Source organism: Microcaecilia unicolor, chromosome 5 (assembly GCF_901765095.1).
Source record: "Microcaecilia unicolor chromosome 5, aMicUni1.1, whole genome shotgun sequence".
NCBI classification, from domain to species: domain Eukaryota; kingdom Metazoa; phylum Chordata; class Amphibia; order Gymnophiona; family Siphonopidae; genus Microcaecilia; species Microcaecilia unicolor.
Window position 1 is genome coordinate 150278309 of NC_044035.1, and position 15521 is coordinate 150293829.

The 15521-nt window shown below is 43.4% G+C and overlaps 1 protein-coding gene across 1 annotated transcript in view; it reads left to right on the forward strand.

Moving 5' to 3' along the window:
- CDH23 (cadherin related 23) overlaps positions 1–15521 on the forward strand; it is a 1475307-nt gene that overhangs the window by 903454 nt on the left and 556332 nt on the right. The window contains exon 25 of the mRNA XM_030204991.1: positions 8627–8775. Within this exon, the coding sequence (XP_030060851.1) occupies positions 8627–8775 (149 nt within the window). The remainder of the gene's footprint in view (positions 1–8626; positions 8776–15521) is intronic.

A 15521-nucleotide genomic window follows, 5' to 3' on the forward strand; every position in this document is an offset into this window, starting at 1 on the left:
TTATATTGCCCTAGTTATTTCGTTGGACTTATCTGCAGCATTTGATCTAATTAACCATAATCTACTCCTTGATCGATTGAGTGAGATTGGTATTTCAGGGACAACCATGAAATGGTTTACATCCTTCCTCAAAGATCGTTCGTTTAAAGTTGTTCAACAGCAATCTTGTTCTAAGCTATATAAATTATCATGTGGGGTGCCACAGGGATCAGTTTTGTCACCATTGCTGTTTAATTTATATGTTAGTCCCTTGGCATTACTTATACAAACAATGGGCATTAGCTCCTATTCGTATGCAGATGATTTTCTTCTTATTCACTATGTCCAGCCATCAAGTATAGATCTTACACCAATTCAAACTTGTCTTGATAAAGTGGCAGAATGGTTGGCAATGCATCAGTTAGTATTAAATCCGGATAAGACCCATACATCAGTTAGTATTAAATCCGGATAAGACAACAACATCATGGATAGTAGGGCATGGAAATATTCCATCAGTAGTGCCCACGTTATTTGGACAAAACATTCCTACAGTTAAATCCTTCAGATATCTAGGGGTCATTATTGATTCTGCATTAACTTTTGAGGAATAAATATCTGATGTGGTGAAAAAGTCTTTTTTTCACTTAAGGAAGCTTCGTTCAATTAGAAATCTAATAATTAAGGACTCTCTTAAAACATTGACATATGCGTATATCACCTCACGCCTAGATTATTATAATGTTATTTATGCAGGAATTACTAAAGTTAATTTAAAAAGAATACAAAGAATACAAAACACAGTGGCTCGCAGGATTTGTAGGGCTCGGAGGGATGATAGAATAACACCTCTATTATACCAACTTCATTGGCTTCCGATTGAAGCAAGAGTCAAATTTAAAGTACTCGCTCTGACACATAAGCAGTGCTTTTTTTGTGCCGGTATGCGCCGGTACGGCGTATCAGCACCTTTTTTTTAGGTCCGAAGTTGTGCTGGAGCCGGCTCTCCAACGTTGTGCTGGAGCCGGCTCTCCTCCCTCCCTCCCCCGAACTAGCCCGGAGTCCCTCTGCGTCGCCAGACGACCCTTCTGCCACCCGACCCGGCCGGCACCTGACCCAACATTTTAAAAAAATCTACAAGCGGCAGTGCAGTGCCTCGCGTCTGAGTAAAAGAAGAAAAATCGCTTCGTCGGCCAGCCTTCCCTCACTATGTCCCACCATTGAGGAAGTTAAATCATAGGGCGGGACACAGTGAGGGAAGGCCGGCTGATGAAGCAATTTTTTCTTCTTTTACTCAGACGCGAGCCACCGCTCCGCGGCTTTGTAGTTTTTTTTTAAATGCTGGGTCAGGCGCCAGACGGGTCGGGTGGCAGAAGAGGGTCGTCTGGCGGCAGGTGGGGACTGGGTCGGGGAGGGGGGGCTCAGAGGGGGGGGGCTCAGATGGCTCAGGAGGCTGGAGGGAGGGGGAGCAGGGGAACGAGGAGAGTCGCTGGACATGGGTGGAGGGCAGGGGGGATAGGAGGGTCGCTGGACATGGGTGGATGGCAGGGGAGGGGGGTTTCTGGACATAGGTGGAGGACAGGGGAGCGCAGGGGGGACAGGAGGGTCACTGGACATGGGTGGATGGAGGGGAGGGGGTTTCTGGACATAGGTGGATGGCAGGGGAGGGCAGGGAGGACAGGAGGGTCGCTGGACATGGGTGGATGGAGGGGAGGGGGGTTTCTGGACATAGATGGATGGCAGGGGAGGGCAGGGGGGAAAGAGGGTCACTGGACATGGGTTGATGGAGGGGAGGGGGTTTCTGGACATAGGTGGATGGCAGGGGAGAGCAGGGAGGACAGAAGGGTCGCTGGACATGGGTGGATGGCAGGGGAGGGGGGTTTCTGGACATAGGTGGATGGCAGGGGAGGGCAGGGGGACAGGAGGGTCGCTGGACATGGGTGCATGGCAGGGGAGGGGGGTTTCTGGACATAGGTGGAGGGGAGGGCAGGGGGGACAGGAGGGTCGCTGGACATGGGTGGATGGAGGGGAGGGGGTTTCTGGACATAGGTGAATGGCAGGGGAGGGCAGGAAGGAGAGGAGGGTCGCTGGACATGGATGGATAGAGGGGAGGGGGGTTTCTGGACATAGATGGATGGCAGGGGAGGGCAGGGGGGACAGGAGGGTCACTGGACAGGTGGATGGAGGGAAGGGGTTTCTGGACATAGGTGGATGGCAGGGGAGGGCAGGGAGGACAGGAGGATTGCTGGACATGGGTGGGTGGAGGGGAGGGCAGGGGGCAGAGGAGGGTTGCTTGCTGGACATGGGTGGATGGAGGGAAGGGCAGGGGAGAGGAGGGCTGCTAGACATGGGTAGATGGAGGGCAGGGGAGAGAGGAGGGCTGCTGGACATGGGTGGATGGAGGGTAGGGCAGGGGAAAGGAGGGTTGCTGGACATGGGTGGATGAAGGAGAGGGAATGGAGAGAAGAAATGCTGGACATGGGTGGATGGAGGGAAGGGGAGAGAGGAGGGCTGCTGGACATGGGTGGATGGAGGGGAGGGCAGGGGAGAGGAGGGCTGCTAGACATGGGTGGATGGAGGAGAGAGAAGAAATGCTGGGCATGGATGGAGGGGAGGGAAGAGAGAGGAAGGAGATGAGGGAAAAGGAAGAGAGGAGAAAAACTGCACATGGATGGAGAAAATAGGCAGAAGCTGGATCCACTGGACAGTCAAGTTTGCGGAGGACCCAGCTTTTACTTATGGATATAGAGCAAGAAATGAAGAAGAAAGGAGGAAAGTTAAGAAATAAATGGAAAGGAAGCCCTGGAAATGGAGTTAAGAGGACAGATAGCAGCAGAATCAGATATTGGACCAGCATGATCAGAAGAAGAAAGTCACCAGACAACAAAGGTAGAAAAAAAATCATTTTATTTTCATTTTAGTGTCTGGAATATGTCCAATTTGAGAATTTACATCTGCTGTCTTATTTTGCACTGGGTATACTGGAGCTGTAACAGTTTACAGAAATTATTTATAATGAAAAAAAAAATCGCATTATTTTTTTCTCCTATACTAGTATAATATTTTCAATGATGTCTGTTTATATGCGCTATGGCTGATATAAAGGGTGTGGCTAATGTGGGTGTGGCTATAATAGGGGTGGAATCATATGTGGTGACTCCGCCCACAGTGAGTACCAGCACCTTTTTTTTTTACAAAAAAAGCACTGCACATAAGGCTTTTCATTCACTTATTCCTAGCTACCTATCAAATTTGATCCCTACTCTCCTACGTGAACACTTAGATCATTAACAGATAATAGGCTAGTCATTCCTCCGCTTGCTAAGGCTTGTTGGGAATCTACACGGGGATCAGCTTTTTTCTTTCTGTCTCCCTTTCTTTGGAATGGGCTTCCAAAAGAGATTAGACTAGAGAAGTCCTACATTCACTTTCGAAAACTTCTGAAAATTTTTCTCTTCACAAACTGTATTGAACAGAACTTATGATAGTAGAGAAGGGGTAGAAGTTTAGGCTTAACTGTATTTAATTTGTAGATTCTATTAGGTATGTCCTTCTTTGTCATTTTGGGTTGTTGTGCTTTTCTATCAATGATTGGAGTTCTTATTTGTTTGTATGTATGCGTTGTATTTTAAAAAATGTAAATTGTTCTGTTTTGCAGCAGCAATAAGAAACAGTATATAAAATGAATGAATAAATAAATAAATGAAAAATTCCACTCCGCACTCTTTTTTCACACTTATTCCATCAGTGAGCTTTGAAACTTATGCTGGATAGATTGCCTTTTCTTTACTGCATGTGTTGTGTTGTGTTGTGCAGTTCTTTTATACTGCCTTGATGTTTAGAACTCCCTTCAAAGTGGGTCCAGTTCTTTCAAATGATCAGATATTTTCCATCCCAGTCTTAAAATTCATGATGCTAATTCAGCATATCAACAATAAATGCCACTTCTTACGGGAGTAATTTTATAACTTCATGAGTGTTCTTGGGGGGGAGGGGTCATTTTATTACATATTGAAGTAGGAGCCTATTTTGGGGCTATTTTATAAAGACAACATAGGCACCCATCCAGCTTATAATCGAACGAGAAAAACGCCCAAGTTCCGACCTAAATCAGGAGATGGGCGTTTATCTCACAAAAACGAATAACGCGGTATAATCAAAAGCCGAATTTGGGACGCTTTCAACTGCACTCCGTCGCGGATGCGGACAAAGTGGACGGGGGCGTGTCGAAGGCGTGTCGAAGGCGGAACTGGGGCGTGGTTATCACCCGAACAGAGATGGGCGCCCTTCGCCGATAATGGATGCGTTTGTAGCTAGAATTTAGGGCACTTTTCCTGGACCCTGTTTTTTCACGAATAAGGCCCCAAAAAGTGCCCTAAATGACCAGATTACCCCCAGAGGGAATCGGGGATGACCTCCCCTGACTCCCCCAGTGGTCACTAACCCCCTCCCACCACAAAAAAATGATGTTTCACAACTTTTTATTTTCACCCTCAAATGTCATACCCTCCTCCCAGGCAGCAGTATGCAGGTCCCTGGAGCAGTTGTTAGGGGGTGCAGTGGACGTCAGGCAGGTGGACCCAGGCCCATCCCCCCTACCTGTTACAATTGTGCTGCTTAATGCTTATTAGTCGTCCAACCCCCCCAAACCCACTGTACCCACATGTAGGTGCCCCTCTTCACCCCTTAGGGCTATAGTAATGGTGTAGACTTGTGGGCAGTGGGTTTTGAGGGGGATTTGGGGGGCTCAACACACAAGGGAAGGGTGCTATGCACCTGGGAGCTCTTTTACCTTTTTTTTTTGTTTTTGTAAAAGTGCCCCCTAGGGTGCCCAGTTGGTGTCCTGGCATGTGAGGGGGACCAGTGCACTACGAATCCTGGCCCCTCCCACGAACAAATGCCTTGGATTTATTCGTTTTTGAGCTGGGCACTTTCCTTTTCCATTATCGCTGAAAAGCAAAAACGCCCAGCTCACACATTGGCGAATAAAGCATGGGCGTCTATTTTTTATCGATAATACGGTTCGGTCCGCCCCTTCACGGACCCGTTCTCGGAGATTAACGCCCATGGAGATAGGCGTTTCTGTTCCATTATGCCCCTCCACGTGTCCTTATAAAATAGCCTCACAAAACCTGCAAGAATCGTTGGTAAATGCACTTGCATAAGTTTTAAGTTTTATTAGGCTTGATAGACTGTCCAAAAGAAATACATTTAAAAACAGAAAAGAGGGGACAGCAGATCAAGTTGCTAGTCCCCATGCCCAATCACCAACAGGCAGCGAGATGGTAGGTCATAGGTCAAAGGCATCCTTAAATAAGAAGGTCTTGAGATTTGATTTGAATCTAGTGTGGGAATCTTCCATGTGATTGGATGAAAGAAGTGTGTTCCAAAGGGTGGGGGCTGTTATGAAGTTTAAAGGTGGGATGGTGGGGATAGATGTCATTGACATACACTGGTCAGCAGTGCCATGGCCCTGCATGGGAAGATATCTGTCAGCTCTCCTTCAGCTCATTAGAATCTGAAGACCAGTGCTCTAGGCCCTGTATCCTGGGAAGGGCATATGTTGGAAGTCTATGTAGATGTTGTCCCTTCCACATTAAAAAGGTTCAAAAAATTCAAGGAGGTTATTCAAAAACTGCTCTTGGAAAATATCAGAAATAGATGGATTTTCCTGGTTGGCGTAAATTCACCATTCGTGGTGTTTCTGCCTGAGCTGTCATGGTGGATCTGTTGTACAAGCTCTAAAGAATAGCATTATAGACTGTGCAGGAAATCAAGGGAAACTATAGAGTCTACAGGCATTGACCCATGAGGGTCTGAGTGAACTGGTCAGCATCATGGCAAGAATTAAATGGAGTAGGCTGAGCATTTTGCTGAAACAGATTCACCTTAGACTTTAGACGTATGCGGAAAACGTTTTGCACTAACTGAGTCTTTGCTAGGAATTTTATGAGTGATGGAAGTAACGAGTGACATGAGGGGCTGTGTGCAGCTTCAGTTGTGGGGGATAAAGTGAGAAGGGAAAGGATAAGGGGATCATGTGGGGGTTATATGTTGCTTGTTTGGGGGACTGATGAGGCATAGGCGATTCTGTGGTACTGTGTGATATCACTGGAGAACTATATGTGGGTGTGTAAGAGATAAAGGAGGACGATGGAGCAAGGTGAAGAAGAGGGTGAGTGAGATGATATGACTTCATATGTAAATATTGCTAGTATCAATGTTAAGGGCTTAAATGTGCTTTTGAAGAGACAGCTGTTATGGAGGGAGGCTCAACTGCTCAAAGTAGATATAATCTTTATTCAAGAAACACATTTCAGTTTCAATCTTTTTTTTTTATTGTGTAAGAGAAACCACAATACAGTTGAACAGAAAAAGAATAAGGCATTTACACATAGAAAAGTAAAAGAAATGTTAGTCAATGTTGTCTTTCAACCAGGTGTACATCCATCAATCCTACTAGTTCAAACACTCACACAGTAGTCTTCCTCCAACCACTCCAGTTCTCCTTTCTTATAACCCTCCCAAAACCTCCAACCTGATTACATTCCACACAACAGTAAAACCGTAAACCAACAAATATACGCAACTAAACTGTGATCAAAGTAAGAAGCACATTGATTTACCTATCAAATATTAAAACTGTTCCATCAAATCAAAATTGAGCTTATAGCATTTGAACATATTTGAAAAAAAGGCTTCCAGACATCCCAAAATTTAGGAGATTTGTCTCTTAATTCAAAACTAAACTTTTCCATTACAAAAGCATCCTATACCTTGGATATCTTGGATATCCAATCCAACCTATTCCAATTCTTTTCCAACACTTTACCAATATAGATTGGGCTGCTAACAACAGGCTCTGATTTAAATGCAACTCAGAATTAGAGATTGGTAGTGCAGACACAGAGTAGTAGTCACCCAAAAGAAAGGTTGAGATATTGAAAGGAGTTTGCTTTCTCATTATTTTGAATATAGTATCTTAAACTGTCTTCCAGAACAGATAAATCATAGGGCATCTCCACCACATAGAAAGAAAGAGATGTATTTTCAAAGGACTTAGACTTACAAAGTTACACAGGAGGCTGTGTGGACAGGTTAGGTGACTCTAAGCTATTCCTTTTATCTTGCTTCACTATATGCCTGGAATCGACTTCCTGAGCCAGTATGTCAAGCTCCATCTCTGACCATCTTCAAATCTAGGCTAACAGCCCACCTTTTTTATGCTGCTTTTAACTCCTAACCCTTACTCACTTGTTCAATACCAATGATTTATCATTTCCACCTTAGTAATTCCCTTATCCCTTATTTGTCCTATTTGTTTGTCCTAATTAGATTGTAAGCTCTGTTGAGCAGGGACTGTCTCTTCATGTTCAAGTGTACAGTGCTGCATACGTCCAGTAGCACTATAGAAATGATAAGTAGTAGTAGTCGAACATTGTCCACCCCATATCTATCACAGATGAAGCTTGTTTGATCAGGATGAATTAATTATGTGATTCAATGTTTTAAGTTACCTTGTAAATATTTTTGTGTTGAGTAAAGAAATAGGCTGGTAATTACTAAAGAAATTTGGATCCCTTCCTTCTTTTGGTATAATTGAAATCATTGCCTGATAAAAGGAAGATGGAAGGACTTTTCATTCTGTTATATTATTAAAGACATGGACCAATAGAGGCGCTACCTGATTTTTTTTTTTTTGCTGTATTAAAATCAGCAGGTAAATAATCTGGTCCAGCTGCTTTATTATTTTTGAGACTAGAGAAAGCTTCATGAATCTCCATAATTTTGAAAGGGTGATTAATATATTTGCTCAGTAGCTGATCTAAGTTAGATGATTTTCTAGAGTAAGCCAATGATAAAAGAAGCCTCTAATGGTGTGGCTGGTGATCTTTTTCTGAAAGCAAGCAACAACAGCGAAAGTGACTCAAAGGATGATGTAAAAAACGTTCAACGGACTCAGAGAGTTCACATCAGAAGTTTAATTCAACAATATATGCAAAGGACTCGACACAAATCGTGTTTCGGCCGTAAGGGCCTTCCTCAGGAGTCCCTGTATAGTGCACAAGTTGAACTTCTCTCCGAAACAGACACTGCTGTGCACACTTCTGTTATGTTTGCTTCATAACAGAAGTGTACCCAACAGTGTCTGTTTCGGTGTTTGACACACTAGATATTAGGTTATTTATTTTAGAATGCCATAGCACACTAGATATTAGATTATTTCTTTTAGAACGCCATAGCACACAGAGAAGTTCAACTTGTCCACTATACAGGGACTCCTGAGGCAGGCCCTCATGGCCGAAACACGATTCGTGTCGAGTCGATTGCATATATTGTTGAATTAAACTTCTGATGTGAACTTTCTGGGTCCTTTGGATGTTTTTTACGTCATCCTTTGTGTCACCTTCGCTGTGTTTGCTTGCTTGCATTATCCTGTGTGGAGGTTTTTTGTTCTTCTGTGCTTGTCGATCTTTTTCTGAAGCAGTATTCCCCTCTGTCAGAAACCCCTAGGAGCACATGAACCATGAGCTCTCAGAAGGTTCCCCCCTTATCCAGTGAGATATTGGAAGGGAATGATATAGGTTTATTGATTATAATCATAAGAAAAGGATACTTACAACTTTGCCTTTTTTGCCCATAACAGATAATGGCCCCACGGAAAATAGACGCACTGGGACAGCCTCTGTGCACATTACTGTGCTGGATGTCAATGACAACAGGCCAATCTTCCTGCAAAGCAGCTATGAGGCCAGTGTGCTGGAGAACATCTCAGAATCTATGAGCATCGTGCAGGCATGTAAAACTCTTCAGAATCAGCATGCAGAGTGTATTTCTTTCAAGAGAAGGAGGGAAACAATTGTAGGTTTCTAAGGTTATGGAAGTTGAGTAAAGTATTTATAACTTCATGCAGAAAGAGACACTGCTATAATTCCTCAAAATTTAGCAGAAGTTGGAACTCTAGGTGCTGTAACAAATACAGAAGAAACCTGTCTTCGCGAAAAACAGTAATCAAAAAACAGCGAAGATGACACAGATGAACAAAAAAACGAAAAAGAAAAAAAATAATAATAAGAAAAGGGAAAATTACAAAATATGTGTTAAAAAAGAAAAACTTAAAAAAGGAAAAGGAACTGAGGTATAAAAATCAAAAAAAAGAAGAAAAAGTGGACGACACAAGTAAAATGAATAAAAAATTGATTCATTTTTTTATTCATTTTACTTGTGTCGTCCACTTTTTCTTCTTTTTTTGATTTTTATACCTCAGTTCCTTTTCCTTTTTAAGTTTTTCTTTTTAACACATATTTTGTAATTTTCCCTTTTCTTATTATTATTTTTTTTCTTTTTCGTTTTTTTGTTCATCTGGGAACTCTAGGTGCACCAATGTGAGGGAGGAAACAACAACTAGGAATATATCCTACAAGAGAGAGAAAACACCTTAAAATGGTGTAGGTCCCTTAAGGAATCAGTTTAGCAATGTTCAGATTCAGACCAAGATATCTTTTTTTGGCATAACTGTTGTTTTTAGTCTCCTTTATTTTGTTCATATCAAGGCCCTTTGTATACTTCATGGAAGCTGCACTTATTCTTCATATCACGCCTCATGCAACCAAATAGAATCTCACATTAATCAAATCTCATTTTTCTAACACTAGAATTTATGACATTTATTGGTCTGATGTCAGAATGCCTCTCATTTTAGTCCATGGATCTCAGTCAGTGGTGTAGCTAGGATTGAATGGGCCCCGGACAGAAAAAATTAGGATAGGCCGCCTATAACACTATTTTTTTCAAGGTAGTGGGGACCTGGGGTGTGGGGGAGACCCCTTCAGAGCTCCACTAAACAAACCCTGCAAATAGAAACACATTCCAGTCCTATATAAAAGAAACTGTCACAGCAATAGAACTGAAATACAAGATATCAGAGATGCACATTTCACAAAGCTGACATATTACAATTAATGCATTCAGAAAAAAAGAAGAACCCAAGATGGTTCTTTTTCTACTTTTGTTGCCTCTTTTCTGCTTTTCTCTGTTTTTGTTCTTAACTCTCTTGTCCTTTTCATAGTTTTCCTTCTCTCTATGCCCACCAATCATCTTTCCTCTGCATCCCTGTCCAGCCTTTCCAGCATCTCCCCTCTGTGTCCCTGTTCCTATCCCCCCACCTCCTTTTCAGCATCTGCCCTCTCAGTGTTTCTGTCCTCCTTCCATGTTCAACATCTCTCCTCTTTGTCCCTATCTTATTCTGTCCAGCATCCCCCTCTATGTCTATGTCCTTATGCTCCCTCCATGTCCAATATCTCTTCTCTGTGTCCCTGTCCCTCCCCATGTCCAGTTTCTCCCTTCTCTCTTCCTTGCCCCCTGCATCTCCCTGCCTTCAGTTGTCCAGCATCTCTCCTTCTCCCTCTATTGGTCCAGCATCTCTTCCCCGGTCCAATCTCTCTCTCTCTCTCTCTCTCTCTGTCTCTCTCTCTCTCTCTCTCTCTCTCTCTCTCTCTCTCTCTCTCCCTCTCTTTCCTCTGCTCCTCCCCTCATCCAGCATCTATTTACCCCCTCCTTTTTCCTCCAGGTCTGCCTGTCTCTTCTGTCTGCTTCTCTCCCACATTAAGCATCTATCCCCTTTATATCTTTGTCTCTGCCAGACACCTGCCACACATTTTGAGGGCTGTGAAGGGGAGGAAGGAGACAGAGAAATGATTGCACATGGGGGGGGGGGGCAGGGCAGATGAATGTCAGACTTGCCAGGTGGGGGGTCAACTACAGGTGGCCTCTACAATTTTGCGGTCCTGGTCATTTTGCCAGGCTTGTTCAATGGTAACTACGCCCCTGATCTCAATACCTGTATAAATTCAGGGATGACCCAAAGGTATCTGACATCTTAGGTGACATTTTAGCCATGCACCCCATCTCTACTTCAGGAGCAGCTCAAAGCCCTACTACCCTTTGTCAGCTCAAGAACTCCCCACCACCACCACCACCACCTTTCTCCATAATCCAGCACCTCTTCTTCCCCTCCCAACCTCCTCTGGTAGCCAGCATCTCTTTTTTCCCTCCCTACTCTCCCAAGGTGTTCAGCATTTCCCCTTTCCTTCCCTTCTATTATGTCCAACATCTCTCACTCTTCCCTTCCCCTCCTCATGCTAGGTCTTCCACCGCTACTGCTGCCACTGACCTACCTCAGCATGATGCAAGGCCTTTCAATGCAGGACTCCACCCCCACCCCTTGATGCAGCTTCCTGTCTGGGGTTAGGGGGGTTAGGGGGGAGCACTGCAGCACATGAGTATTGACTTGTAGTGAAAGGCCCCACCCTGCTATAAGAGCAATATTAAAATTCTGCTCTCCTGCCATACTGGAACCCCTCTGTGCTCCTTGATCCCCAGATTCTGATGCTCTAGGAGGATACTTTGCCTAGAAATTGTGAACATAGCAGAAGACTGTGAACTAATGTCAATCAGTTGATAGCCTGTCTGAATCAACACATTAATATTGTTTAGGCCGTAATCAAAGCCTAAATAAATATCAATGTGTTAGTTCAGACAGGCTACCAACTGTTTAACTGCATGCCGTACTTCGGTCCCGTTTTTGGTGCCATCAATTTCTATGGGGACAAACTTCGGTTTAGCGCACCACTGATAAGTGCAAGATTCGCTTACATGCATGGTTTAAGACTGCTCCTCTGCAGGGAAGACTCCGCATAAGTGCGTGCACGGAATATGGAAGCCAATTGGAGCGTGACAACCAACGAGATTTCAAATTTACTGCCCCTTTAGCAGCCACAGGCAGAATAAGCAAAAGAATGTTGTTAGAGTGTACACTGGGGTCATTGTCGTCGTCGTCGTCGTCGTTGTCGCGGCGGAACTGTAAGACTTTAACACTGGCTGAATAAATAGAAGTCCTTAAAAAATTAGAAAACAAACAAAGTCAAGCATCTATTGCTAAAGGATATGGTGTCAATCCCAGTCAAATTTCATGTGTCTTGAAGCAGAAAGACCAGCTTCTGGAAGACTGGCAAAACAATACAAATCCACAACGGAAACGAAAATGGGCGGGAAAAGCTGAGGAGGTAGAAGATGCTCTTCTTCGGTGGTTTTCTCAAGTCAGGAGCAGACAGTTTCCTGTCAGTGGTCCACTGCTTATGGAGAAAGCTAACCAGCTAGCTGAAAGTCTTGAACTAACTGAATTCAAAGCCACTGTTGGATGGTTGGAAAGATGGAAGGAGAGGAACAACATAAAATTCAAAAAACAGCATGGTGAGAAACAAGACACTGATGACTTTGGTGCTGAAAATTGGGTTGTTTCAGTTCTTCCTACCATCTTGAACGAGTTTGCACCTCGTGACATTTTCAATGCTGACAAAAACGGTCTCTACTTGCGAGCGATTCCTGATGGAACACATGCCGAAACTACTGGAGGTAAAATGTCGAAGGACCGACTGACAATCCTCCTTTGCTACAATATGGATGGGAGTGAGAAGTTGGAACCCCTCATCACTGGAAAGAGCAAACAGCCCTGTTGCTTCAAGAAAATTAAGCTACTTCCTGTGTCATATGAGGCTAACGCAAATTCATGGATGACTGGGGAAATTTGGAAGCAGTGGCCACAAAAGCGTCAGATTTTGTTGCTTTGTGATAATTGTGCTGCACACAGGGATGATGTCAGGCTGTCTAATGTCAAGGTGGTCTTCCTGACACCAAACACTACCTCTCTGATCCAACCTATGAATCAGGGCATAATAGCCAATTTCAAACAACATTATCGGGCTCTTGTGCTACGTCGTCTGATGAGCATTATGGATGACCAGACTAGCAAGGATAAACGTGCTGTTGAACTGGCTCGTAATCTATCACTGTTGGATTCCCTACATAAGCAGAATGAAGCCTGGAATCATGTTACACAGGCAACCATTGTGAACTGCTACAAGCGGGCAAGCTTTGTTAAGGATGTGGAGAGCGACGAAACAGATGCAGCTGTTGCAAACGCGTCAGATGAACAGGTTATTGACATCCCAGCCGTTGTTACTGAAGAGGAGTTCCATCGCTAGTAGCTGTTGATTACGACCTACAAACAGCTGAAGACAGCACTGATGTCGAGATATGTGCCTACAAGCAGGCAACAATGGCTGATGATGGAACAGATGATGAAATGAGCAGCAAGGCACATGCTGACGAAATTCAACAACCTCCTGCTGTCACTTTTGCAAGAGCGCTGGAGAGTCTTAACACCGTGCGGGCCTATCTGGAGGCCACTAGATGTCAGTGCTATGACTGTTTTTACCGTCTGGCAGATGTAGTCTATGGAACTCACAGACCCAATAGTGTACAGAGGACTATAACTGATTACTTCAAGTAAGCCTAACAACAGTTAACGGAGACTGTATACTGTACATATAATAATAAACAGTACTGTACATATGTTTATCAGATGTCAAGCTTCTTTGGTCACAACTGTTAAGTGCACACTCTGGTTAACTGCATGCATTTCTTTTGTCCCAGACCCTTGCACTTAAGCGGATTGCACTGTATATATTATATGGTTAAATATATATATCTTTTCTTCTTCTGTATAGTTAATCTTCCTAAATTCAGAAAATAAGAAAATTAAGCTGGGCAAAAATAAAATGGGTGGCAACAGAGGTGGTACCAGTTCAGTCTTATTACTTAGCTAATTAGCATTGATTTTCAGCACCAATTAGAGAGGTCTAAGTGGACAACTCAAGCCTCACAAATAGCAGCAGTCCTAAATCTAGCCTATCAGTTTTTGGCAGGCTAGAATTGGGGAATTTTTCAGCTAAAAACCTAGCTTGTTCGATTTTATTGAAAATTTGCTTAAATATTGCCCAAATATCTTATTCATTTGCTTAATAATATTAGCCAGTTATCTTGCCTAGTCAATGACTCTTTGAAAATTAACCTCATGATTTCCTAAATAACTCAGAGAGATGGGAAGCGGAAGGGAATGGAAATGGTACTTGATATACCGCCTTTCTGTGGTTTTTGCAATTACATTAGAAGGGCAACCTTCGGAAGCTAATCAAGAAATGTATTAAGTAATGTCCAATAAAAAAGGTATCATCTTATTTTCTTTTCCATGTTTTATTTTGTTTGATTTCTATTGATAACCTTAAGAGTGGACTAACACGGCTACCACACTCCTCTGCAATTACATTCAAAGCGGTTTACATAGTACTTATTTGTACCTGGGGCAATGGAGGGTTAAGGGACTTGCCCAGAGTTACAAGGAGCTGCAGTGGGATAAAAGTTAAGTGAAAGTATGACTCCTCTCTATTCTTCTGAGGCCCTGGGCAGAGCTGCATGTCTTTTTCACCTCCTCAGTTGATAGATTTGTATTTGGTTTAACTACTGTCAGTGTCACATGCTCTGGGTGCCACAAAAGGATTAGCTCAAAACTTCTGTGCATTATATTTCCCCATTTTGCATCTTCCTGTAGGAGATATCACTCTCTTCCCCAAGGGAGTGAGGAAAAATAGGAAATCCGTTAAGCAAAAAACGCAGCAAAATCCCCTTGCCATTGTGTTCAGGATATATCAGGGAGACCAGCCCCTCATACTACTGCACTGAGCCACTCAGTAGTAGAATTGGAATGCACCTCTTCGGTCTCACCTTTCTGAGGGAACCAAAACCTTTGATGCAGTGACCTCTGTGAAACTTTTTTTCTGAGCCTGAAATGGCTAGAGGGTGCTTTTTAGAGCCTATTCTATACAAGAAAATGGATACTCATGCCTGGATTGCTAAAAAATGTGTATAAATTGTGTTGTGGCTGCAGACTTCAGGTCTTCATGAGGGTGTTCAGGAAAGGTTCACAGGTGTTGTACACCTTTGAATGTATTCTCTTCAAAAATAAGCTTAAGGAAACAGTGGGTCTTATGAAATACCACTTTTGTATTGATTAGATGCTGTCCCCTGCTACCTCTGACAATTCTTTGACATCTCAAAAGTTTCATGGTGGACATCCAGGAAGCATTTTTCCTTAGAAATACTATCAAGAACATACTGCACGAAGCAACAGAGCTCTTCTTGGAGTACAGACGAGGAGGTTAACAATCAGAACAGGGCACTCCAAATTGCCATGCTTCGAGAAAGAGTTCTGACTTCGGGAGTGATGTTTCACTCAGTCCCATTGTTCCTGCCACAATGCATTGGAACCGCAAAGTGTTCCGGAACTATTAACGTAGTACATTATAGTCAGTGGGGGTCCAATGTTTCTCTCTGCCCTGTTAGTGGGATAGCATAGCTTTAAGGTAGATTCTGCCAAGGTTACCGAGGGTGCCTCTAAGGAAAACTCAGGATTCTCTGTTCTGCAATTAGAAAGACCAGAAAAAGTGACACTCGACTCTATATGGACAGCCTTAGAAGCTCTCTTTGTTCTGGTATGTGCCCTGCTGTGAATTCAAATATATCTAGAATCTAGAAGTTGAAAGATTTTGTGGGGGCTCAAGAAGGTGAGATAGCACAGGTAAACTCTCAGATGTAACAGTTAAAACAGACACAGTCCTCTTTATTTCAAGATAGAATGGCTTATC